This window comes from Meles meles, chromosome 5 (genome assembly GCF_922984935.1).
Source record: "Meles meles chromosome 5, mMelMel3.1 paternal haplotype, whole genome shotgun sequence".
NCBI classification, from domain to species: Eukaryota; Metazoa; Chordata; class Mammalia; order Carnivora; family Mustelidae; genus Meles; species Meles meles.
Window position 1 is genome coordinate 56,903,929 of NC_060070.1, and position 20,576 is coordinate 56,924,504.

A 20,576-nucleotide genomic window follows, 5' to 3' on the forward strand; every position below is an offset into this window, starting at 1 on the left:
GTCTGGGCTAATGATTGTGCTAAGGTCTCTGTTTATTTATTCCATTTGCTCAAATTCCTGAAGCCAGCAAGCGGCGAGGCCGGGATTCGAGTCTAATAGCCTCCAGATCTAGTGACCCCCCGAGATGTCACTTATCTGTGGACAAATCACAACCATGTTTGGGTGATAGATATTAAAGGCTGCAGGAGCCACGGCAAAAACTCCACATGTGACCCCGCCTACCAGCGAATATGTCCCGCCACCCCACCTTCCGTTCTGGTGAGCAGAAATTACTGGCACAAAATTACAGCCAATCACCCTCGGGGGTACTTTTTAGTCAGAAGTGGGGAGCGGGGGAGAAAGCCACAGCACAGACACATGTAACAATCACACAAAAGCATCCAAGCACACATCATAATGATTTATTTGCATTTTGCACGGAGTGTGAGGAGGCTTGCTTTTTCCTTTCTTTCAAGTTGGAACTCTGATTTCCCATGCTAACCATAATGCTCCTTTACTGCAAACATTTATACATCGTCAATTTCAACAACACACATACTCTATGCCATTCATCAGAATGGAAAACAATCACAAAAGAGGCCAAGGCGGAACCGCTGTGAAAACCATAACATTTATTGAAGGGTGGACATATGTTTGCAAATCACGGCGCTGCATGGGCATACAATCCGTGGTTCAGAATGGTGTTCCAAGTAAGCTTTTAATAGAGCCTTCTCATATAGTCCCTTTTAAAAACAATTAACAAAAGGGGGAGAAAAAAGTGTCAGTTGCAATTACATTTACAAAAACCAAAGTGTAGCTTTTATTTAGAATGAATCTGTGCTCGGCTACTTGGATGTACACATGATTATTTGGACCTATGCACACATTTCTGTAAGGCGGAACTTTTCCATGAATAATAGCTCTAGAAACCCAAAGAGTATCTCAGAAAATTGTTAAGCTTAGAGAACAGGCAACAACTGCAATAGAATTTATACCATTTGCCCCAATTACTACACCACTTTGCCCTCAAGATACTCAATTCAGCATTTTATTTTTGGAGTAATAAAGGAAAATTCATCTGACAAAGGGCATGACGCAGAATGCATCTATAAAAGACACTTTTCATCTTAATGCTGAAAAGCTGACTTACTTTCTTTGTTCCAATGGAAGAAATGTTGGCCAAATTGTCAAAAACAAACAAACAAAAAAAACACCACCACCCAGCTCTTAATGTGGAATTTAACCTCCCATTTTCTTCTAAAATTTATCTTTTAACAGCAGTAATAAGAAAACAAAACTTCATTGCCAGGCATTTAAACAATTTAAAGGAGAATATCTATGTTGGTAGGAAAAAGAAAAGTTATTCATTTTTCTGAACTACTGTGTCATTTTTGGGTATTTGTGTGTTTTTGTTTGTTTGTTTGTTTTGCCTTTCACAGACATATCTAAAACAATGATCATGGAGTAGAAATTTGATTTTATATCCTTAGAGATAATAATATGAAGCTAAAGAGTATTTTCCAAAGAATCTGGTAGTATAAAATATCTGAGGTAGGAATATCTAACCAACAACCACTGAGATTGCTAAGAGCAAAATGAGAAAATTCTAAACCAGTAAACCTTGCTGATTTGCTCTGCTCTACACAACTTACTATGTTTAATACAGCATCTATTATAACTACTCAAAGCACAGTTGTGAGCTGACTGAATTCTAAGCCCTCCCCGTACTTGGCCCTTGGTCTGAATAGAGAACTGACAATTTCAGGTTGACTCTGGCTCATGTCTTGTATATATGTCTCTGGACATATTATTTTACTCTTCATCCTTTATTTACTTTTGAGATTCAGAAATCTCCTATCTGCCTGAACATGATGTTTTGATACCTAATTTAATATTACATGTAAAAAGTTACATAAATCTAATATTTTGTCTAAAAATGTCATTTTCTTTAACTTCTCTTTTTGTTATTCATCAATGCCCATGCAAGGAACCTGTTTATGGTGCTTAGACTCTTCACAGAGAACAATCCAGATACGCTCATCTCAGTTTTCTGGCAGGTGCTTCCTAGCCCCTGGTACATCTGGTTTCTCTTCACATAGAAGACTGTGCAGCATCTGCTTGGTATCTTGGCTAGATTTTTCCCAGAAGAACCTACGGGGGAATGCCGACTTGCACTCCGAATTTGTAAATCACAGTCATAAAATCAGATGAAAATACACAAATGCTCCTCACTATCAGTACACCAACTTTATAAACCCAAAGCTGTAAAAAAGAAGAAAGTTGAAGAAATACCTTCATATATGTCTATGTGATTATTTCCCCAGCCTTGAAAAGTGCTGGCCTTACACATTTGCTCATTGTTTTTAAAAAATCACATTCTTTTCATTCAGTCAATAAACATTCAGTGAACTCCTGCTGTGAGTGGCCACTGTAACCTTTCTCTCCTTTCTAAAAGAAAGCAATGGGGCTTTATTTAGTGGGTTGAAGGTAGCAATAAGGACACATCAATTTATGCTTGAGTTTTGATGTCAGTTTTAAGGTAATCTCTTTCATATAGGAGGAAAGAAGGAAGGTCACGGTAAAGAAGGGAAGGGAGAAAGGTGCTCAGCACCTACTAAGTGTCAAGCACCAGGCCAAGAACTCTGCAGCTGTTTGATGTGGCTTGATATAGAACTATAGGAGGTATTTATTTTCCCTGTTTTATGGACAAGGATAAAAAGCTTTTGACGAGTTGCTACACTGTAGTCTATATTCTATAGAATAGACTATAGAATATTATATATTCTATATAATCTGTAGTCAGATTCACCACCTGAGGAGGCAATCAACATGATTCCAAAATCTGAACTAAGAACCGAGAAGCTCCAAAGTAAAAACTCAAGGCTTACTGTTTTTGTTGATTTTACACCACCAAGATGCTGTAAGTTTCTCAGGACAAAGAAACCACTTGAGTACAGCTATTCTAATTTGCTTCAGTTCCTTTGGTGGGAAGGAGACCTTGCATATCCTGAACCAAGAAATATCTTTTTTTTTCTTTTTTTTTTTTAAAGATTTTATTTATTTATTTGACAGAGAGAGAGATCACAAGTAGGCAGAGGCAGGCAGAGAGAGAGGGAAGCAGGTTCCCTGCTGAGCAGAGATTCCAATGCGGGGCTCAATCCCAGGACCCTGAGACCATGGCCCAAGCCTAAGGCAGACGCTTAACCACTGAGCCATCCAGGTGCCCCTGAACCAAGAGATATCTTATATAAATAAAATCTTTCTTTCCTCACCCCCAAAATTTTGTTAAAAGATAAACTGAACAAAAATTTTACTATACTCCTCCAAATTCCTCAGTGTTATGAAGTAAAAGTCTCTACTTAATGTCTCTTGATGTTCTAGGAAATACAAATCAAGATGCTCCTCTAGTTCTGATAACGTATGTGTCCCTCAGAAACTTCATTTACCTTTCCCTATTAAGGATATCATGAATGTTAGATAAAATTTAAAATGCTATTAAAAAATTACTCATCCTAACAGTAATTGTCTTCAGATACAATCCATGGTAAGACTACTTCCTTTCTCTAATCTTCTAACCTTTCAAGCCTGACCTTGATTTGATGCAAAAGGAACTGAGGGGTTCCTTTAATACTTCTCTGCTTAAAGCTTTCTCTCTCTGGCTTTAGGTAAGAAGTCTTTCAAGTCCATTGGCTGACTCAGCATTCTAGATTGTGACTCTTAATTTAGTTAAAAGGTCATTATTTTCAAATTCCAATAGCAGACACCAAAAGATCCAAAATTCAGCAAGCTAACTGCACTTAGATATTACACAAATAGAAAATAAAACTTGAAATGACCAGAGTCCCTTTTCTTGGTTGCAGTGGATTGCATTATAATGCCAATGGTGAAAATAATAGATTTTTCAGATATTGGGTTCTTTCTAGCAACAGTTCAACAAATGCATATAAATGCACATCTGTGAAATAAATCTGCCACAGACGCTGCACCTGGAAATGGGGTCTTGAACAGAAAGCCATTTATTATCACAATAAATTATATCTCTAATCTATCCAGACCCCCCACTCCTTAAGAAAAGTCCAGCCCAGAGACTCCTGGGTGGCTCAGTGGGTTAAAGCCTCTGCCTTTGGCTCAGGTCATGATCCCAGAGTCCTGGGATCGAGCCCCACGTTGGGCTCTCTGCTCAGTGGGGAGCCTGCTTCCTCTTCTCTCTCTGCCTGCCTCTCTGCCTACTTGTGATCTCTGTCAAATACATAAATAAAATCTTGAAAAAAAAAAAAAAAGGAAATAAAGAAAGAAAAAATCCAGCCTGGAAATCTGAAAGACTCTGGTTCACTTGAAAAAAATTTAAAAATTAAAAAAAAAAAATGAAAGGTTGATTGGAGTCTAATCCTTACTTATCTGCAAGCTACCTCCAGTTTAAAGGACCATTTATACATGCTTGCAAGCTTCATTTCCTTGCATTTGCATTTAAGAATGAGACTGATTTTACGGCATCAAAATTAATCTCTAGAAGTAGATAAACTATGTAAACCTTACATTTTTAAAGACCTTGGAGACCTAAACTGCTCACCTAGAGACTAGCACGCACCAGGAAGAAAATGAACATAAGATGCTTCTCCTTTGGGAGTTTCCTACTCTTGAGCTTCACAATACTGAGGTAAACTTTAGCAGATCGTGTGCACTTCCAAGTAGCGCAGGAAAGATTCTATAACAGACTAATGGCTCATGGGCTGTCTGAAGCTGCCTAGCCATGCCCCCACCCCTACCCCCTGAGCCTGTGGCATACGTGGACCTTCTTTGATAATTTCCTTTCAATTACTTTTTTTGGTCCCATCAACATGGCTGCATTTTCTAAGCGGGAAATAAAACTACCCACAGCCAAAGGCAGGCACAGTAAGAATTAGAAAGACTCCAAATATGTCTTGATGTCCTTCCCCAACTCTATTCTACTCTCTTTTGGGGCTATGGTTATGCAGGGTTCCTAATGGCTGCCACTGCTGACCTCCCTGCGACCTCCCTGCCCTCTTGGGCCTGACATCAGAAACCTGATTGGGGTGGGGGGAGGAGGATGGAGCACAGCAATGGCCATGACAGTCCCCAAGGAGTGAGGAAAACCTGAGATCAAGTTACACAGCTGATCTTGCTCAGCTGTCTGTGAGAGCAAGATACCATTCCTGGTCCTAACACTACACTTCAGATTAAACACTAGAAAGTCAGAACAAACTCTTTCCCCTTGCCGATGTTCCTCAATTCATCAGCTCTATGATCCTACCTATACATGAATAACTATGAAAAACACCTTTAAAATAAGAGTTCTGTCACCAAACTATTCTATAGAGAATCATATAAAATATCTCAACCCATGAAAGTACGGTCCTATATGGAGCGAAAAAAAAAAAAAAGGATGTATGCTAAAATATAAAAGTAAAGGCCCTAATTCTCAAGTTAAAGGCTCATATGGAAATGATGCAATGATGGGCCAATGCCAGAAACCTGCTTTTTGTCTTGAATTACACTTAAAATTAGTTATCACCCAAACGCCTCAGCCAACCTCATTTATTTTCATCAAGAATTCAGAGAATGGAGGGAAGGATCCCCCAAACAGGCACAAGACCTGATCTCAAAACCAAACTCGGTAGCTCTTCATGTATGATGTTTTTACTACCTTGTTTCTAGCTATTATAAGTTAGTTACCTAGTGTACTAAGTTGATTATTCCAGAATTTTTCCAAGCAAAAAGTTAAGCTGTAGAGTATTTCCAGGGTCATCATCCATTTCCCTTTTTGAAAGAAGTTTCTAAATATGCCCATTTCCAGTCTTCAGGCACCTCATGAGTCCTCCACGAGTTCTCAAAAATGATATCTAGCGGTTCTGTGATGACTTCGGCCAATTCATTAAGTACTCTAGGATGCCAGCCATTGGGACCTGTGGATTTGAACATATCGGGGTTATTGAGGTTTCTCCTTTACCCATTCTTCCCCTAGTCCATCATGGGTTCCTGCTCCTATTTTTTTTTTTTTTAAGTAAACTTGACCCCCCAGTGTGGGGCTCGAACTCACGACCCCGAGATCAAGAGTCACATGCTCTACCAACTGCTGCTCCTATTTTTAAGTCACAATTGTCCCTTTCTGGTTACCACACGGACTTCTGAAAAAACAGCATTTTTAAAGACTTTATTTGTCAGAGAGAGAGAGAGACAGAGAGTGCAAGCACAAGCAGGAGGAGTGGCAGACAGAAGGAGAAGCAAGCTCCTGCTGAGGAAGGAGGCCAGTGCAGGACTCGATCCCAGGACCCTGGGATCATGTTCTTAGATGAAGGCAGACGCTTAACCAACTGAGCCACCCAGGCATCCCTGAAAAAAACCGCTTTAAGTCTCTGTTTTTTATCTATCCATTTTCTCCTTGAAGTTACTAAATGAAAAATGTATTTTATTCTTTTCCAACCTGTCTTGTTTAAAAAGGTTCTGTTTTTCCTTTTATGGTTCTTGTAAGAACAAGAAAGTAAAAAATATATATTAGTGAAAAGTATATCGTGCAACAGTTTGTCTCCCTAAATCACACCCCTCCCTATGACATCCGAGCATCCTTGGTTAACAGAGCAAGCAAGCATCGACACACTTGGAGACATTTTACAGGCCACCTGTCTTGTGCTCAGAGGGTACAGATCTATCTGCAAGCACTAATTCAAAGAGCACTTTCTGAAATAAAAAAGATTAACAATCATCTTTAACCAGAATCATTTGTACGCATAAACAGCAACTTTCTTCACATAGGCATTTAAAAAGCAGAGTTGCGCGTGAGCTGGAAGAAAGGAAGAATGACTCCCCACGAAGCAGGACCCTGGTAGAATTCATTTGTTGTGGTGTGGTCATCTGTGCCAATGTTCTGGGCTTGCTATTACACTAATTATCGCCAAGCTCTGATAGGTGTTGACAGTTTTAACCCCTTCGCTGTCACGGTGATGCCTCAGAAACTGAAAGCCAGCCCACAGATTACAGTTTCCTGCCCATATGTTGCCGTTTGCCCCAAATCCCCTGACAGATCGAGAACAGAGAGAGGGGAGGAAGCAAGCAAGAGAGCGCGATGGTAGGAGGAGGGGTCCTGAGTCTTCTGTGTGATTTCTGATCTGACAGGCGGACTGTGTCACTTGGACTCCACTGTTGGCTTGTTTCATTTTGTTTTCCAATTCGAAAAGCTTTTGATAAAGGTTGAATCAATTTTGCGGTCTTTTGTTTTGTGTTTCTAGTTGCTATCTCTCCAGTCTTACCCCAGTTTCATCTCTTAAAGCTGTGTTAAGTGGGGGGCGGGGGGGGGGGAGAACCACATTGCAGACACCATTAAAAGACAATCTTTTTAAAAAATAATTCTGCACATTTCTCTAGGGTACAACAATTTGTTTTAGCACATGCCATTTTCACCCCTGTTCAAATAGCCACCTGCTGATGGCAATATGTTAGCTAATATGTCATTATTAATTAGTTTGGGTAGTATCATCCAGCAATTATATCTAAATGGAGAAAAAGTGTTAATATCCATGCTCAGGAAAAAGTGTTACTATCTATTCTCCAGGGAATCAAGATCTTTATGAGTCTTTTTTTTCTATATTACTAAGTAATAATATTGTACCACTAATTACTAAATTCAAAAAGTCACTCAAACAAACTCATATCTAAGCCAGTGCCTCTATTAAAATCACCTTCAGTTACAAACTGTGGAAAAGTAATGTTCAATCTGTTTTGACTAACTTTTCAGCGGGGAACAAGGGGAAGTTTGTAGAGGAGGGAAGTCACCCTAATATAAAGAAGGCAAGACTCCTTTTAAAAAAAAAAATTAATTTATTTATTTGAGAGAAACAGAAAGGGCATACGAGCAGGGGGAGGGGCAGAGGGGAGAGAGAGAGAGAGAGAATCCCAAGCAGACTCTATGCTGAGCACAAAGCCTGCCTCAGGGCTCCATCCCATGACCCTGAGCTCATGACCTGAGCCAAAATCAAGAGTCAGATGCCTCACCGACTGAGCCATCCAGGCACCTCAAGGAGGTTCAGTTTCTAATGCTGAAACAGGTGAATGAATGAAAAGGCATTCCACCAAAAACTGTATTAGTCAATACAGTGCAAGAGAAGGCACTGAAAAAAAAAGAGAGAGAGAGAGAGAGAGAGAAAAAACAGAAAGCTCCTCAGGTCACAGAATTACGGGTCTCTGAGGTGGCAGGAGGACCACAGCCAGGATCAAGGAAGAGTCACAGAGGGAAGGAAGAGGCCACATGGTAAAGACAATCTTATTAAATGGAAGATTCTCAGATGCCTGCCCATGCTAGATAGAGCTCTGGATGTCAGAAAGATGGTCTCATCTACCTTTAAAAGGTCATTTTTATTCTAGGAATCTCTGAAAGTAAAGAAAATGCCTTTGGACAGGTTATCACCAGTAAGCACAGACACCTCCGTATTAAACCCCTCTAAAGATGTGGACCGCAGAATCATTCACAAATCTAGCATCAAGCTGACGGCCTGCGAAACCTCCTGCACCTTTGGTTCAACAAAAACAAATCACGTTCATTAAACAAGCCCAGCCTTGCATTTGGCTATTTTCCGTTCTTTGGGGAGAAGGTGGGAGGCAGACAAACAGGCTCTCCACAGTTGGGTCAGGGAGAGTTTTCACGATGCAAGAACAGTCTCGCAGAACAGTAATGAGCCGAGTGCACGCGGCCACATGATCGCAAGGAAACGTCGCCTGATAGATCCCACTCTTTGTGCGGAATAGAAATGAACAGGTTTTTAAAGTTCTAGCTGGCTTTAGGGAGAAAACAGCTGTAAGTTTAAGTCTTAGGGGCAGACAGGCACCGCCAGGCTGGCCTCATTCCACAGAGCTGCTCTCACCTCACCATGCTTTTTTCATACTTCCTTTCCCCCTCTAAATTATCTGGGATATGCCTACCAAGAGAGAAGCTCTCTAATAATCTGCTTATATGTATCTATCAAAAGGCTTCTTTGGATACAGTACTAGGTTGACAAAAAAATCATGCATGGCATTATCTCAACTCTGGTCCTTTCTCAAAATCATGAAAGCCAACCTCAGGTACAATAAACAGCAGGTTATATTTTTGGTTCTATCAGTGCTCCTGGAGTCTTGCTCTTGTGAATAATGAAAGCCAGTAGTTTTGTTTTGTTTTATTTTGTTTTTTTTTGTTTTGGTTTTTTTTTGGGGGGGGGGGGTAATGTGCCAACTTGTATCTCCCTATTTCTAGGGAAACACTGTTAAAAAAAAAAATTGAAAAAAAAAAAAGGTTTCTTAGCTCAGTGGCCTCATTCTCCCCCTACCTGTCTTTGATCAAGTACTGGGTGTTGTGTATAAACAATGAATTTTGGAAGACTGAAAAGAAATAAAATAAAATAAAATAAAAACAGTGTCAAGCAGAGTTCTTATATTAGGGCTACACAAACCTAATTCTTGAACTGAACTCTGACTTTCTCAGTTATATTCGTCCTATTATGGAAAAGGGGAGGGGAAGTGGGGAAATTCTTTCATTTCACAGATATTTGCCAATTCTAATCTATGTTAGACTTCCAATCTGAGAAACAGAGAGGGGCAGCAAAATTTACTGAATGAATAAAGAGGCTATTGTCCTGTGGTTAAAAATGAAGATTTATGAGATTACATTTTTTTCCTCAGGTGATTATTCTGAATTTTAACTGATTTCAAGTCTGTTACTCTTTTTAGCTTGGGATTTTTCCCCACTAACTAAAGACAATCAGAGTTATATGAAGGCTACCCTGTATAAAAATTATTTCTCTGTTGTGTTATTATTCTAAAGGATAGAGCTCCATAGTAGATGTAGAATCAAGAGACAGAAAATCTCTGCATTTGGTTGCTGGGATAAACACACACAACTAGTGAGTGTACATTAATATCCCATATAATTCCTTACAAGGGCGGGGGACGACCATCTCATAAGGAAAAATTAAGATTCATGGTACAAATATTACCTTCTCTCCTTCTGGATGACACAAGGGGGACAAAGCTGAATCTGTGGGTGGTCCAGTGACAAGACAGAAAGGTTTTTTTTATGTCATGACTTTCTCAAGCTAAGTTTACCAACACGCGGCCACAACACATTGCCTCTCATTATGGAACCCAGGATGGTTAGAATTGGCTTAGAAGAGAGGGGCTTCAATCCAGCTTCATTTTAACTCTAAACTTCTCCAAGCGCAGAAACGCACTGCATACTTCTTTGTATCTCCAGTGGGAATATATACACTACTGCTGATTGACTGAATCATCCACAGTATAATTTTTATGTACAATTTCTCAGTAAACTAAGTTCCTACGGAAAAGACTAGTCTAGCAAGTCAGCTGGGAGCATATTTTCCTTTGTGTATACAACAGAGAAAAACTTTTCGATATATATCCACTCCACCAGTAATGGTCACCTTTCCGTTCCTCAAAAGGCTTCCGGGGGTCCCGTAGGGAAGGCCAAAGCCACCTCCCAGACCCCACTAAGCTGGAGGATGCCCTCTCTGTTATAAAATTAGCTGGCTTCCATGTCCTTCTTCTGCTAGAGGAATCGTACAGGGCAGATTTCCCAGGGACTTTTTGTCCAAGACTAAAAAATGTTTGACCTAATCCAGAATGATCTACGTATATTGGGGGGGTTTTTTGTTTGTTTTTGTTTTGTTTGTTTGTTTTTTTACTTTTAACACAAACCCCCAGATGCTATATAAACTCTTCTGTTCAGTTCTCCTATCTGTCTTCATCTGTGGTGTGTCCCTGCAAAGTACCAATTTACTACCCAGTTCCTGAAAAAAAATCCAGTAGGCTAAAATAAACTGCACACGCACGCTTCTCACTCCCTCCTCTCGACCCACATGGGTTCTAAACTTCACTCAGGACTTATCTGCAGGTTTTCAGCAAATGGAAAGTATACCGGGAGGCTGGAAATTTTCCTACCCGCTTATTATTCAGCAAACTCTCAGGAACAAATTCAGAGGTTAAAACATAAAAGTGTCTTTGTTTATACTAGCCACAGGGCATTAACTGATTTTATAATCTTCCCAACAGAATAGCTACGCAAATTCCCGATTTCTAAAAATCACTCCGTGAGACTCATCATTGAACATTCTGAATATGCGAAATTCCCCCACACCGAGAACACCGCACAGGGTTGTGGTCTGAGTGGTAGCAAGCTCCAGGAGACAAGGCTCAGAGGCCTTAGACCTCCTCACTGCCTAGACTTAGAACAACATTTTATCTCTACCAGGAAGAAATTATCAAGATTTAACGATTGGGAGTTCTGTATTGTTCTTTCAATAATTTTATAATAATTAACAGCTGTCACAACACGCAGCTGAGGCTAGGTCACTGAACTCTGAAGAAGCTGAACAGTACAGTTAAAGAAGGAGAAATGGTAGCTGGAGGGGACAGTGTTTTTAAGAACAAAGAGGGCACTAAGGTATATTTACAGAGTGAGTGCAAGGATTCCACGGAGAGAGACCAAATGCTGGAAAACAAAAGGGTAATTATGGGATCAAAATTATTACTTGAGATAAGAGTAGCTACCCAGGGGAGGGATTATTCTTAGAGGGGAGAGGGGTCATTTTTCATCAGAAATCGAGGGAAAGAACAGATGGGCAAAGATGCCAGGACATTCTGATGGGAAGGACAGAAAGGGAAGGAGCTCATGTGCAAGGAACTGCTAGGTTCTCAGCAAGCACCAAGCGGAGGCTATCTGCACAGTGAGGGGTGAGAGGGGCAGGGTAGGGCTTTAAGGAGAGGGAAGAAGTCTGAGACAGCCACCGGGGGACTGTGACACGAGGTCACCATGACAGCTGCACTGCATTTGACTATACATGGAATTAGAGTAAAATGGGCTTTTAGAGTTCTGTTTACTCTTCAAAGTCTCCAAATACCACCCCAAATAGTGATCAGGACACAGGCCTAGAAATGACTGATACAAATCCAGAAGAGAAATAAGGATAAATGCTAGAATGTGCTGCGTGTCAATGTTCTGTCCTCTAATGCAGGCCTTCCTAACACATTTGGTGGTTTTTTTCTTTTGTTTTATTTCAGATTTATTTATTCATCTGATGGGGGCGGGGGAAGCACAAACAGGGGGAGCTGCAAGCAGAGGTAAAGGGAGAAGCAGACTCCCCGCTGAGCAGAGAGCTGGATGTGGGGCTGGAACCCAGGACCCTGGGATCATGACCTGAGCTGAAGGCAGAGGCTTAACCGACTAAGCCACCCAGGCGCCCCTTTGGTGCATCTCTTGATGAAAGTCCCGTTGATGACTGTCTCAGTCCATGTGGACTGATAGAACAGAATACCAGAGACTGGCTGGTTCATAAACAAAAGAAATTTCTCACATTTCTGGAGCCTGGGAAGTCCAAGGTCAAGGCACCCACAGATTCAGTGTCTAGTGAAGGCCGTCTTCTTGGTTCAGAGACACCATCTTCTTGCCATGGCCTCACATGACAGAAGGGGTGAGGGAGCTTTCTGGGGGACCTTTTATAAAGGCACCCATCCCATCTTGGTGCTTTACCCTCATCACCCAACCACCTTCCAAAAGCTCCACCTCCAAATACCATCATACTGGGTATTAGATTTCAACATAGCAATAGCAATTTTGGAACACGTTTGTTCTACAGTAATGTCTGTTTCTAACCAAACTCACCGGCTGCTCACTTTAAGGGTCTTCATCTCTCCATCTCTCTTTCTCATCTATGGTGTCACAGTAAAATCATCCATCTGATGATACTGTCTGATGACAGTAAAATCAACCAACTGATGGTCTTTGAAGACACCATTAGCACTAAGCCGCTAACCTTATTATAATTATCACCAATACAGTTGCCCTTAACAGTAAGTTTATAGTAAATACTATGATTATTATTATTACCTTCCTGGCCTAACAATAGTGAGCAAATACTTCTATTTATTTAGTGACCTTCCTCTGTGCCAGGCACTGTGCTGAGAATACCGTGTATCTATGCGTGATCTCCATTACTTCTCACCATTAGCCCGTGTGATGCCTGACACGGACCCAGCTTTACAGAAGAGGGATCTGAGGCTCCACAGTGTAGATAACCTGATGGGGTCAAAGGGCTCATCGGGGGCAGACAGGGTCTGTCCAGCAGCAAAGCCTACCCTTATCAAAGTATGTCTGAACTCCCCAGCACTTTTGATTGGGAATGTGTAATAAATGAATAGTGTTCCCCAAAGTTCACATCACTCAGAATGTGAACTGAGAAATAGGGCTTCTATAGGATGTTCAGGCTCTCAAGATAAAATCATCCTGGATTTAAGGGGGGCCCTACATCCGGTCACTGTGTCCTTATAAGATGAGGACAGTAAGCAGAGAGACATCACAGAGGAGAAGCTCGTGTAAAGACAGGCAGAGAACAGAGATACACGCAGCCATAAACCAAGTCACGAAAAGCCTTGAGCCACCCAAAGCTGGAAGGGACCAGGAAGGATTCTCTCCTCTGTGGAGGTTCTGTGGGGAGCATGGCTCCAGCAAGACCTTGATGGCAGACTTCTGGACTCCCGAACAAGGTGAGAATAAACTTCTGCTGATTTTAGCCACTCCATCGGTGGCACTTGGTCACAGAGCCCTCAGAAACTAATAGAGAACCCTTTCACAGAAATATATAATTTCTCAAATGCTCTCAGGAATATTTTTAATCACTTCATTGTTTTTGGCATTACATGCAAATTAACTTTAGGCAAAAGGTATTTTTATTCAGAACATTAAAATCTGTGCAGAATGCTTACTTAGATATTATATTTAATGTCATTCATAATATATAAGGAAAATTTTGCCTCTTCATATTAAATAAATGATGCAAAGTATTTAAATTAATTATGTAAGAAAACAGGACTTATAAAAAATACATTAAAAACTATACACTATGTTTATACATGGACTCTGTGTACATAAAAAAATCAGACAGATTTAACCATGATTTGCTACAGCATCAAAAATAGAAAATAATCAGAATCTGAAATGCTTGCTTTTCTTTTGCTTAATGTCCAAGGCTTATTTATTATTTATTTGAATATTTATGATTTGTTTTAAATTACAGGACAAGAGAAGGTTTCGGTGGCTATTTGCAACCATTTCTCTACTAATAACACACTATGTATGTGGATATTTGTATTTCTAATAAGTTCAAATTGAATATAATTGTCCATATTTTTCTGTTTTGATATGTCATTGACGAATGAGAGTTTAATGTGCAAGTAAGCATATTTGATCTCTATGAAGTTTTCATTTTAAAGAGGAAAATATGTAAATAATTTTCATCAATACATTTAAAGATATATAATGAAACAATCACTATTCCTAACCCAGAAGACTTTTTTTGACTCGTCTGACAGGATCTTTCTAGCTGGAAAACCCTACAATACTCTATATTAGCAGTTCTCAAAACATTTGGTTCTGGGATCCATTTGCATTTTTAAAAACCACTGAGGATTCCAAAGAGCTTTCATTTCTGTGGGTTATAACTATTGATGTTTATTGTATTTGAGATAACAACTGAGACATGTTTAAAATATTTAATTCATTTAAAAATAAAAATAGAAAATGCATCACATGTTAACCTAAGTGAGATTTTTACGAAAAATACATTCCCCTCCCTCCAAATTAATAAGAAGCATGGCATTATTTTGCATTCTGGCGTATTTCTTTAATAGCTGGTGGAACAAACGACTGGATTCTCACATCTTCCACATTTGATCTGCGGCAATGTTTTTATAGGTGAAGTATCTGAACAAAATCTAGCCCCACACAGATGTGTCATCAGAAAAGGGAAGATTATTTTCATAGTTTTAGATGGATAATTGTAGGTATTATTTTTGATAACATGCCAAAACTCGCCAACAGATAGTTGTCAAGCAACTTCTTAAAAGTCGGTTGCATTGTGAAACCGGAAACCACATCAAGGAATTTTTCATACTCCGCCTACTACGTTAACATCCCTGGTCTATTTATTGTTAATGGACCTCTTCCCATACATGATTTTCCCACATCATGTACTGGTCACTTGGAAAATGGTGGGTTCCTGGATTATGCAGATCTTCTAAACCTTAACATATAGCATTATTTGATATCAAAAAAGTAAATTTGCTAATGTCATTGCCCATTTCATCAAAAAAGCTTTCAAGTATTGGAAAACTGTCAATCTCACAGCGACAGAAACGGGTTTTCCGAAATAGAACTCTTACTTGAATATTCAAATTTTATCATTAACAACAAATACTCTTCCCTCACTGTGTCAATGTATCTGCTATTTACCAAAGTCTAAATAACCACGGTTTGTTTCTCGGTTACTCTTTCAACTGAAAATGCTGTCCGATGAATAAAGCAGCAGGTTAGGCTAACAACTCCCACAACCGCAGACGTGGTCTGCAAAGAGACAAGGTTCACACAGACTTCCGTTTGCAGAAGAAGCCTTTACGGGTATGGAGGAGAAAGAAAATAAATTTCCTCCTACCCTCTAGCTTCTTGGCTAAGAAAACCCCTGTAATAAAAGATGAGACTAACAAGAGAAAAACTAATTTAACTTAATTTTGAATGAAGGCCCCAAAAATATAAGACCCAAATAAGTGACAAAAGCAGGCAGCTTTTATAGCTTTTAGACAAAGAAACAATAAATGTGTAAAGAACTGACGAGGCAGAGAAGTTCAGGCTTAGGGTAGAAACTTAGGACAGAACTAACAAGGTTTGTTTATAGAGCCTCCTGGCCTTGAACTCCCAATCTCTGGTGATACAGAGGGCTCCTTTCCTCTTGGCACACAGAGGGGACCATTCACAAGGAGATTTATTTTCTGCTTTCAGAGAGACAAAGGACACTCGGAGAGCATCCTTCTTGTATCAGCTGTTTCTTATGGAACTTTAATTCAAAGTAATCAATATGCCAACACACTGCTGTTTTGGGGCACCCTGCCATCAAACAATTCTCCTTTTGTTACACAGAATATTTTTTCAAAAACTGTACCCAGAGATTGTGATTTAATAAACTTGCTAATTTCTATGGCTTCATCAAAGATATTTGAAGGAAAAGGGCTTTTCTGGGCATGTATAGGCAAGGAACACAATAAACCCTAATAACATGGTTTGGTGTCCCTGCCTTGATTGGCACTAATGAGCCAGCATTTTTATTCACTCTTGCTTTCGTGCTCCTGGTACAAGGTGAAAAAGGACAAAGATGGTCACAGTGTTGCTATGAGATAATTATGACCTCTCAGACCCCTAAAAGGATCTCTGAGAACCTCTGGGGCCTGTGGGGCACACTTTGGGAACCAATGCTCCATACCACTTGCAGATGCAAGAGGCAAGGTAGATGTCACAAAATCAGAACCGGCAAATCTCTGACCAGCTCAGCAGTCCAGAACAGAATTCCACCCTTTGAAATAAAAGCTCCTTCCTAATAATTGAGCTGTATTTACCCTCCTGGCTCTGCATCAGCCTTGGCCCCATGAAACTGGAAAGACTGGAGCCTTCCTGCCATGAAAGCAAGTTGACTTTCCTCTCCTGTCTGGTGAGAGAGATTGCCAAGATAGCTGGTCCGAGGCCGTGCAGGGTCGGGGGGGCATCTCTAAGGGACTGCACCCGCCAGCTTTCACCACAAGAGCTTTTGAAGTGACTCGGGCAATTGTGAACACAGCCAGCCTGCTGCATCGAAATAACTGTGGTCTCCTGGCACCCCATCCCGGCTTCCCGAACACTGAAGCAAGCTCCACTCGGCCTTGGCCTCACCTGCCAAATTGGAATGGGCCTGGAAGCAAGGCAACAGCCATCATCCTCTTTAGCAATTCCTCGCAAAGCATATTTGCATGTTCAGTGGCCTCCAGGACGAAGGGCTGTCCGAGGCATCTGTGCTGTCTGCTACGGTTCCACCTCCCCTCTGGTTTGGGCAAGGGAAAGGAGGGGCGCTTTCAAATGTCTCACAAAGGCCACACGCGCTGATGCCATCAGGCAGAGTCTCTGACCCTCCACTGATCACTTTAAAGGACCAGGACTTAGAACGTCATTGGAATAATCCTCAAGATGCCGGCCTTGTCCCGATGAACTCTGAAGACACATATCCATGGGTTCGCTGACGCAGCCAAATACAGCAACAGGACTGAGTTCCATCTATGCTGGAGATCTTTTACCACAACATACTTGCTGTTTGAAGTGATGGTTCCAGAAGGTTTGGGAACAAAGCCCAGATCAAAGGACCTCACAGTTACAGTACAAGGTAGCCCTAAGATCACTCTGTCCAGAAAGCCCAGGTGGCTGTGCGTGTGTGTTTGTGTGTGTGTGCACGTGTGTGATGCTGAGTGTTAGGGATAGGGAATGGACAACAACCAAACCAGCCTGCCCTTCAGCTATTCCTCAGGAACCACCTATCCCTTTCTTCCAGGAAAGAAGGGACATCCTCTGAGGTAGTGGGTGGGGGAGGGGTGGGAAATAGTGCAGGACCAGAGTCTGAACCTGAAATGAAACCCCAGGTTAACTACTTCCTGTATGGGTGGCCTGGGGTACAGAACCTAACCACTCTGTCCTTCAGTTTCCCATCTATAAAATGGGAACAACAGTAGCCCCGCCATCTCAGAGTAAGCTTATACGCAAACTAATATTTTAAGATGATTTCAGAACAGTATCTGGCACGCTGTAAGCCCATATAAGTGTCTGGGTGTTTTTTCTAACATCCACCCCATAGAAGGCATGGAACTCGATTTCTCCTTTCAATCACTGAGTTCTATAAACCCACCCCCAAGGAGGCGCAGATACTGAGGCACATCTTCAGGGAAAAAACCAAAATGGATGTGTGGCAGCATTAAGTTAGTCATCCACAAACGTTATTAGAATAAATCATGAATAATGTGTATGCTTTAAGCACTGTCTAGCCATTAACTTTTAAATATTTCATTTAGCTTTGTGAAGCATGCCCTATAGAACATAACTACCAGAGTAGTAGTTCTTGGCTTGTTCAAGCATAAAGACATCTTTAATTATTTTAAAAACATAATCCCCCACACACATACGGCATGTGAATAAAAAATAAATAATCTTACTGTTACACTTTTCTTCCTTTCCTACTGCCCTTTGATTGAGAAAAAACATTGCTTTAAAAGTGACCAAGAAATTAACAACACCTTCAAACACATTTAAACAGAACATACTATTTATGTAGAGATCCCCTGAGAATGTCTGGTACCCAAAGAGGTCCCAAGACTCTTGTATTAATTCCTCACGGGTCTGCGTTCTTTGGATCACGCCCCATTTAGAATCATCAGAAACTAAAATTGCATTCTTGAAAACATTCAGATATATTAGAATGAAAACTGGTTAACCAAAAAAAAGTCAAACCCCAGAAACCCAACTTTAGCGTAACACTGGTGGTTGCAAATTTCTTGTCTTGGTTATCATATGCCAAGCAAGACTATAGAGCAGTATTTCAAGAAGGGAAAAGGGCAACATTTTTAATGTCTGAAATCAGAATAGCTTGATTTACTCTCCACACAACCTTCCGCAGTTGGGCCTTAGAATTTTTCACTGTTTACTCCTTTAGGAATCCAACCCACTGCAGCAAAGACGTTCAACAGAGAAACAGATAATCCCATGTAGTTTCTGCAGGAACCGCGTCTGTTTCCAGAGATAATAGAAAGGACCCAAATTTCCTGGAACTAATACAGTTCCATGGAAACATCCCCAAGCAAAAAAACACAGAGGCTCAATGCATTGGATATTTCTCAGAAAATTCAAACCAGGATAACAAGGGATTTTAGTACTCCCCCTCCCCTTCTGCTGATAGGAGTTTCCCCTGCATGACCCAGAAAGCAAGTCCAAGTGCTGAATTTTGTCCCCTAGATAAAAGAGTTTTTAAAATAGACATACACATCTGCTGAAATCATGTTTAGGAGCACTTTTCTTTTCTTGTGTACCACTCATTCTCTTTGAGGCCAAATGGAAAATAACCTTTCACATTGCTGTACTTTACTATCACTTTAAAGGAGGAATTGTTTTTATTTTAGGACGTAATGTGCAAAATCATGCTATTTAACACTACATTATATTCACAGATCATGAACATTAAATAAAGACACCTTGCTGATTCCTTAATATAGATTCAGCTAAGATTAGTTATGCATCTGCCACCTTGACATTCAGATCGGAGGGGAAAAAAAGCCTTAGTTAAAAATCACACTTGCATTGTAAGTGCTTGGATTTTCATGGTTCATTTAAGAGCAACGCAATCAAGAATTTAATTATGTCAAAAAAAGAATGGTATCTTCTTAGCAGGCAAGATTATATCCTCCCTCCACCCCCCGCCCCACCAAAATGGATCATCCCTTAACTTCTATGGACTTGCTTTCTGACCTATGAAATAGGTATTTGGTTAGATGATCTTAAGATAGCCTCTGTTTCTATCATGCTGTGATTTTAAGATTTCTCAGGAAGAGACTGATGAGGAGGCAAAGGAGGAACAGAGCCTATGTGCTATGGGAACCTGGCTGGTCTGATTCCTAAACTAGGTGATATTTCCCATGATGCCAGACAAATGCCCCACAGAGCACTGTCAGGGGACTGAATCCAGGCTGAATGTCAACAAGGTACCAGAGAACAACAGAGAAACCCAAATCTTAGTTCTGCTTTAACACTTAAACATTTGCCTCACAACACGCTATTCCACAAAATCAAGGAACCTCAAAAACCACGGACTCTTCCCAGCCAAGACCTGTCTGTTAGGGCACTGGGACAGACTGAGAACTAATAAAAAGAGGTTAATCTTGGAGGGGAAGGTCTTATTTTTGGGTCAGCAAATCTAATAATTACTTCCAGGCTGGGTAACAAAGTGTTTGTGCCTTGTAAGTTTCTAGAAATACACAGTATAATCCTTCATACTGCTGAATTACTTAAATAATTCACTTCAGTGGTGGAGAGTGTTCTGATTGGTTCGATTAAATGAAGGTTGATGGGTAAGAAGCCCTCTTCCCCCACCAAACAGAGCCTGAGACCAAGGCTTGTGAGCAGGCAGTTTATTTGGGAATGTGATTCCGGAGAGTCGAAGTAAGGGCCAGGGAAAGGGAAATAAAGGGAGGAAAGCCGACAGGAGGATTCACCATGGAGCTGGCAATGGAAATGCATCCCAGAGTCATGCATATTGAGAAGAAAGGGAAACATTCATTCTTCAGACTTTATTGGCCCTCTGTCAAGGTTTGCCTCGTAGGTGTTCAATACCCTGCAATTCCTGTTTCCACACGTGAGTCCTAAGTCCGCTCCCACAGCAGAACATGACAAAACCAGAGGAGGCCCTGGACATAAGGAAAGATACTCAGGCTTCCCCTATGTGCTGCTAGTGGAAACCTGGGCAGAACTGCTTGCTTGGCAGTGGCTGGAACATGAACTCAGGTGGAGATCGTGGGAACCGGCTATACACAAGTATCAGGCATGTGCACCAGTCCGGTGGGGCCCACTGTGCCTACTGTAACAAATGACCCCACAATGTCAATGGCTTACAACAACAAACGTTTGTTTTTCAGTCATGCCACAAATCCAGTGTGGGGTTGCTATGGTTCTGTGCCATGTTCTTCACGCCAGGACCAGAGCCGACCCA

At 40.8% G+C, this 20,576-nt stretch overlaps 1 protein-coding gene across 2 annotated transcripts in view; it reads right to left on the minus strand.

The window, feature by feature from the left end:
• Positions 1 to 591: 591 nt before the first annotated feature.
• SAMD5 (sterile alpha motif domain containing 5) overlaps positions 592 to 20,576 on the minus strand; it is a 55,877-nt gene continuing 35,892 nt past the window's right edge. Inside the window, exons 2-3 of one of the 2 annotated variants that reach the window (XR_006818464.1) lie at positions 5,674 to 5,903; positions 592 to 2,427 (exon numbers count right to left, since the gene is read on the minus strand). Coding sequence is in view for 1 of the 2 variants with exons in the window: in XM_046006843.1 (XP_045862799.1) it covers positions 5,841 to 5,903 (63 nt within the window). In the remaining variant the exon portion in view is untranslated. Of the gene's footprint in view, positions 2,428 to 4,286; positions 5,904 to 20,576 lie in introns of those variants that run through there. The other variant, XM_046006843.1, reaches the window with a different exon arrangement.